This window comes from Nicotiana sylvestris, chromosome 7 (genome assembly GCF_000393655.2).
Source record: "Nicotiana sylvestris chromosome 7, ASM39365v2, whole genome shotgun sequence".
NCBI classification, from domain to species: Eukaryota; Viridiplantae; Streptophyta; class Magnoliopsida; order Solanales; family Solanaceae; genus Nicotiana; species Nicotiana sylvestris.
The window spans coordinates 160,677,514-160,684,698 of NC_091063.1; the positions used below are offsets into that span (position 1 = coordinate 160,677,514).

Genomic DNA, 7,185 nt, shown 5'->3' on the forward strand with positions numbered 1-7,185 from the left:
TTAAATTCTTAATCGAGATAGCTGTAGTAATTAAATGGACTATTCATTTTTTAAATTAAAATTTAAATATATATTCAGAAACTACACATAATATAGAACTCTACAAGTACAAGTTTTCTCATATCAAGCTAGTGAAAGAATATTTATAGAATGTAAAGTGAAATTCAGTTAATTTGAATCCTGATATACAAAGGTGAGAAACTGTTGTAGCAAAAGTCTAATTTTCTACTTGTCTAAGAATATGGTTGAGAGTTCCAAAGAACCTAGTACTACTATGTAAGACCCTTTCAATGAATATTATAAAAAAAAGGTAAATGTTTTATAGCTTTAGTTATTATCCGCTCTTTATGTTTTATTGAGCTTAGAGTTTACTGAAAACAATCTTTTTATCTTCACGAAATATGAATATGGTCTGCGTACACATTTATACTGGGAATGTTGTTATTGTCGTTGATGTTTTTGTAGTTATTACCTGCTCTAATATTGTAGAAATACCATATATAGAAGGATTTAACTCATATATACGGATGGTATAATGATTTTTTTACACAATCAACTAATAGCAATTTAACTATTATTAATACTAAATTATCATTATGTACTTAATATTTATCGAAAATTTATATGTAAATACCTAAATAATAACATAATTGTATAAAATAGTTTTTACTCCATCACTAGGATAGAACTTAAACTCTTCATAGAATATTATATTGACCAAAGTCTATTCATTTGTTGAATTAGTTGAAATATTCTTAGGATGTTGTAATTTAAAAACTAAAATTGTTAGCTGGAGTAGGCCAAGAGAAAACATTTTATTACTATCATACATTAAAAAAAGTCTTGGCAAGAGTCAAAATCTATGGGCATGACATCAAATATATAAACAATTCTAATCTATGAAACTCCTCCCTTTCTGTTGCTTTTCCTCCCACTCCTCTTCTCATTTCTTTTCACACTCTTTCCCATTAATATTTTTTTATAAAAAATTATTGCTTATAACTAAATTGCATAACCAAAATTCAAGACTGAGTTTCATAATTCAAGAAGTATGAAGTTTTCTTTTCCATTTCTCAAGTGTTTTAGCTCATCTTCAGTTACTTTAGAGGGCAGCCAAATCCCATATGGTAACTTCTCAAACCATTTTGTTTTACTTAAAAGTCTCATTATTTATTGTTGTCTTTGATAATTCTGGTTTAAAATTTTCAACTTGTACTAGAAGGGTATTTTCTTAAGAATATGAATTCTAAAAACAGGTGGACAAATTTCCCAGCATTTTACAGTGTACTCTTACAATGAATTGAAAGCTGCAACTCATGGATTTAGAGCTTCAAATAAAATTGGAGAGGGTGGTTTTGGTTCTGTTTACAAGGTGAGTTTTTTTAATTTAAAAAAAAATCTTTCTTTTTCCAAAAAATAGCTGACTTCCAAAAAAAAAAAGAAAAAGGGGGTGTGAGTTTTGGTTTGTTTAATGTGTATTTATTATTTTGATGTTTATTTTGTGGCTTTTCTTGAAAAGGGTAAGCTTCAAAATGGAATTTTTGTGGCTGTAAAAGTTCTATCAGTTGAATTGGAATCAATGCGAGGTGAAAGGGAATTTGTATCAGAGATAGCTGCATTGTCTGATATTAAACATGAAAACCTTGTCAACCTCAAAGGATGTTGTGTTGATGGAGCAAATAGACTTTTAGTCTATGATTACATGGAAAATAACAGTCTTTCCCAAACATTCTTAGGTAATTTCTTTGTTTTCCTGTACTGGTCGAAAGTAGCCGGTAGCCCCTCGAATTAGTCGAGGCGAGCAATGGCGCAAGCTGCATCAGGAGGTTTGGCGTAACTGGTAAAATTGTTACCATGTGACCAAGAGGCCACGGGTTCGAGCCGTGGAAATAGCCTCTTGCAGAAATGCAGGGGAAAACTGCTTACAATAGACCTTTGTGGTCTGGACCTTCCCGAACCCCGTCATAGTGGGAGCTTAGTTTACCGGGTTGCCCCTTTTTGCGCAAGCTGCATCAGACGCCACAGTTATATTAAACAAAATCTTGAGGTTGTTTCTTGATTGAATTGTTTTGACTAAGCAGGCGGGGAGAAAAACAGAAGTAAATTTACATGGAAACTAAGGAAAGAAATTTCAATAGGAATAGCAAAGGGACTTTCATATCTACACGAAGAAGTGAGTCCACATGTTGTACATAGGGATATTAAAGCCAGCAACATACTACTTGATGAGGATTTTACACCAAAAATTGCAGATTTTGGTTTGGCTAGGCTATTTTCAGAGAACACGTCACACATTAGTACCCGAGTTGCTGGAACATTGTAAGTTAGCATTAGTAGATATATGTTCTTTTTGAATTTTGAAGTGTACTCATGTTGTTCTTCCTAGTCTTTGTTGTGCTGATCATGTTGTGAATTTTCTTGAACTCATGATCTTATGCCCTACAGAGGCTATCTTTCTCCAGAATACGCCATCAGTGGACACTTAACGCGCAAATCAGATGTTTATAGCTTTGGAGTCGTGCTACTAGAAATAGTCAGCGGTTCACCAGTTGTTGCATTTGACATTACTAGAGGAGAGCATTTCCTAGTTAACAAGGTAATTACTTTTGACTAGTATGAATCCTACTATTAAAGGGCAACCCGATTTACCAGTTACGCCAAGGCTCACTTTCGAATGAATCCTACTATTAATAATCTAAAATTTACCTTTATTTGAATGCAAATATCTAAATGGGAACCATGATTTTGACTTATTAAGATGTTGATGTTAGTTTGTTGGCTTGATATGACATGAGAAGATCAATTTGTGTTGGTATTTATTGTTTGCTAGGCATGGGAAATGTACAATTCTGACCAACTATTAGAGCTAGTGGACCCTGTTTTGGATAGAGATTTTTCGAGCGATGAAGCTGTCCGATTCTTGAAAGTTGGCCTGCTCTGCGTGCAAGAGAACGCCAGCCTCCGCCCTAAAATGTCAATGGTCATCAAGATGCTGAGCAGCAATGGTGCGACAATAGTAGACGAAATGAAGATTACTCAGCCTGGGATTGTTGCTGATTTAATGGATGTTAAGATAGGCAGAAAACATTCTTCTCAAAGTTTTTTTTCTAAAGCTTCCACAAGTATGAGCCCAGGAAGCCCATTTCAAACAGGAAGAAGGAAGTAGTAAAAAAGGTCAGCTCGGTACACTAAGCTCCCGTTATTAGCGGGGTCGGGGGAAGGGCCAGATCACAAGGATCTATCGTACGCAACCTTAGCCCTTACTCTACTTTTCTGCGAGAGGCTGTTTTCAAGGCTCAAACAAGTAGTGATAGCTAGAAATTAGAATGTACTTTGTACAAAGAGTATATTATGCACACAGATTGAAACACATGCACTGAGTTTGCTCACTTTTCTTTTTTCCTTTTTTTGGTTGTTGGAGAAATTGTATATTAATGTGGGCAGCTAGGTCTTTCATTATTGTTTTTGGTGGTTACTTTGTTGTAGACACTACCTTTAGTATTGTTTTATTCTTGATACCTTTTTTAAGTTTCTCATTTATTATGAACATTTTCTTGTTAAAATGGATTCATATCATTATATGGTGCAACAGCTATTACCAAAATAACAAAATGATGAGGCATTATTAAAATTGCTCCATCATTTCTGTTAAGTCTTTAACAAAGCCAGACACAGCCCTCACATTCTATTACTCCCTTCCGAATCAATATCAACTATGCCTCAGCGTCAAACAAGTTGGCATCTGCTTAGTGTGAATTGATAAGTTTAAATTTGGTCGTCAACCTACCGCAACCTTATTTCTTTATCCTAGCTTGAAATTGATAATACGAGCAAGTTCACACAGACAGAGTTTGAAACGAAAAGGAAAAAGAACAAAGTGCATAAAATATAGGAGCAATAAAGCATCCTTATTATTGTCAAGAAAGCTACGAAAACAGAAAATGATGAGACAAGAGTTGATAAATTAGTGAATGGGATGTTAATCTATTAACCACTACTTAATTATTGATACGGTTGACAAATGATACATTAATGATATGATTGATTTTTTTGTTGAAATAGACATCTTGTCTTGATAATAAATGTAGAAGGAAACTTATAAGCTGCGCAAGTTGAGGTATCAATGTATAGTCCCTTGACATTAAGGGCTTATGGCTGCTAACATCTAAGGGTCAACCCTTCCACTAGGGTCATTTGTTGAAGAATGGATCCTTCAACCTGCCTTCGTGAGATATTAGCCGATTCGTTCACACTTAATTAGAGGTCTCGGGCAAATATAGGCTATTTTACAAAGAGATATTTACACAAATAGTCAATTGGTTTCACTGTCTGCATTATTGATTATATGTTAAAGCACATCGTATAAATTTTATACGAGGTACTGATCCATCCTCCAGCACAACTTATTCACGAACGAATCTATCAACTGAGGTTTTATACTGAAAAATTACAACAAAAACAATAACAAACTCAGTGAATTCTCACAAGTGGCTGTGGGGAGGATAGTGTGTGTGAAGATTTTATCCCTGCTTTAAGAGCAAAGAGAAGTTGTTTCCGATAGGCCCTCAGAGGGAGCTAATAAGATGTTCAGTTCCCATATTTTCAAATGATATTGGATAAGAATTCGATATCAATAGATACTTTTTCAAAGATATTATTTTGTTGTTTTTATTTATAATTTTGTTTGATTTTAGATCATCTTAAGAGAAAAATGAAAGGAGATCAATTTTTTATTCAGAAAAAAAAAAAAGGACAACACAACTGAAAAACAGGTCATTTTGTTTTTATTTCTGAAAAGCAAAAATATCTATAGTGATCTTCCGTTATCGCCAAAGAGCCCCTCCATTTTAAACAAAATGACAAACAAAATACTCTTTCTCTTTGTTTTCTTCTTGACATGTCTCTTTTCTGTTCTTATATATACTTTTGACATACAACCATTTAGTGTTATATAGGGACATCTTTAACTAATTTAGGTGACATAATTGCAATTAAACTGTTAGACATATAGTAACCTAGCTGGAGGGGAGCATTGAATCAACAGTAACGTTGTCTGCATCTGATCTATAGATCACAGATTCGAGCAGTGCAGCCACTAATATTTGCATTAAGTTAGATTGTCTACATCAAATCCCTTAGATACGGCTCTTTAATCCTGCGTAAATACAAGATACTTTGTGGATCGAGCCTTTTTTTATGTAGAGTAATCCAAAGGGTAAACATATTGATTAAGATGGCACAGACACTAGTGTTTGGGGCAAGAAGTAAGGTAAAAAAGAAAAAGAATCTAGTGACCAAAATAAAAATCTTTTTATTTTGTCACTACTAATAAAGGTCTCTTTGTCCAGCAACTTTTTGATAATTAGAACCCAACCCCACTTTCACCCACCCAAACAACAAATAATTTTCAAAAAAAATATTAATAGTATTTCCTTTAAGAGCAATGACTCAAAGTGGAACATGTGGTGGCATCGAATTAAACAAAATACAAGTGCTACAACCCAAAAATATAAATTTTTAAATAATTAATCAATTAATAGCTCCTATGTAATTATGTGTATTCTTTAAAATATATCCAACGCTAAGCTTAGATGAAGAAAAAAGAGCTGTGTTAGGTTGACGGATAGAAGAGTCAAAAAATGTTGTGACACTCCATTTGAACCATCAATTAATTTTGACTATAACTTCACCAAGTTTTTTTTAAACATAAAAAATTGAGATGTTGAAACCTTTTAACCACATTTTAAATGTTTTAATGAAGGTAAACAACATTTGCAGGTGAGATTTTACTTTTTAGAGGTCAAATTTTATTGTTTAGCTCTTGATTATTGAAACATCTTATCGTATGAAATTAGAAAATATGACCTTTATTGGAGGTAGTATTATCTTGATGTTATTTTTTATCATCAAGTTCATAAAATTATGATTTAACTTATACGGTTTATTAGTTTCAATTAGAAAATTGGTAATTTGACCTTAACAAATTACAACAACAACAACAACAAACCCAGTAAAATTCCACACGTAAGGTCTGAAGAGACCGATAAAGTATACGCAGAACTTAACTCTTACCTTATGACGATAAAGAGGTTGTTTCCGAAAGACCCTCGGTTCAAAAGAAATGAAAATGAAATAATAAACTGACAATAGCAATAACAAGTTAATTAGACAAAGCGAAAATGGAGCAACGTGCAATAACAGAGATCTATAAGAATAGAGTCAATCTTGTTGGAAATAATGACACAATGTGTAATAGCAAGGGGCTAGGAATAGAAAAATACAAGACAATACTAATACTGCTGAAAAGGCTAGATGAAGCTCTAGACTGCATGTCAACCTACAACCCTATTCCTCGACCTCCACACTCTCCTATCGAGAATCATATCCTTGATAAGCTGAAATAGCACCATGTCTTGCCTAACAAATTAGGTGACATAAATTGTAAAGAAGAAGGAATTTGTTAGAGTGGAAAACTCCAACAAGATAAAAAATTCCGTATTTTAAGAAGACTTACCTATATATATTCTGATAGTATAAAATATTTTTTACACTAACAGTGTATATTATTTAAACTACTTGAGGAATTGTGATGACCCAGAAGGTTATCACTTGTTTTAAAATAAAATTCTGCGTTCCGAGGCCTTAAAAGCCTCTTTTAGTATCACCTCGATTTGCGTGCGCAGTCTGGGCGCGTAGTCGAAAATCCTAAATGTGAAAATCTATGAAAAAATGATAAATTTTGAGTATAAAATGAATTAATTTGACTTCGGTCAATGTTTTGGGTAAACGGATCCGGACCCATGATTTGACGGTCCCGAGGGTCCGTAGGAAAATATGGGACTTGGGCGTATGCCCGGAATCGAATTCCGAGGTCCCAAGCCCGAGAAATGAATTTTTGAAAGAAATTGTTTTCTGAAAAATATAAAAGTTTTTGAAAGTGAAATATTATGTGAAACCTGTGGTATCGGGCCCGTATTATGGTTCCGGAGCCTGGTACATGTTCAATATGATTTATATATGTTGTCTGTAAAGTTTGGTGAACAATGGAGTTTATTTGACGCGAGTTGGACTTCCGGTTGGAGAGTTATGAACTTTGAGAGTTCTTGATGAAAATGTTGAATTTTGAGGTTTAATTCGTGATTTTACATGTTATTTTGATGATGTGATAGCACAAGTAGGTCCATA

The 7,185-nt window shown here is 33.6% G+C and overlaps 1 protein-coding gene across 2 annotated transcripts; it reads left to right on the top strand.

The window, feature by feature from the left end:
• Positions 1 to 929: 929 nt before the first annotated feature.
• On the top strand, positions 930 to 3,518 carry LOC104224316 (putative serine/threonine-protein kinase). 2 transcript variants are annotated; one of them, XM_009775942.2, is made up of 6 exons: positions 930 to 1,127; positions 1,257 to 1,372; positions 1,520 to 1,736; positions 2,082 to 2,319; positions 2,446 to 2,596; positions 2,831 to 3,518. In XM_009775942.2, exons 1-6 carry the CDS (start codon positions 1,052 to 1,054, stop codon positions 3,164 to 3,166), a joined length of 1,134 nt encoding a protein of 377 aa, XP_009774244.1. In that variant the 5' UTR covers positions 930 to 1,051; the 3' UTR covers positions 3,167 to 3,518. The 2 variants fall into 2 exon arrangements, with proteins under 2 accessions (XP_009774244.1, XP_009774249.1); XM_009775947.2 differs by having other exon boundaries at positions 1,038 to 1,127; positions 1,274 to 1,372.
• The last annotated feature ends 3,667 nt before the right edge of the window (positions 3,519 to 7,185 follow it).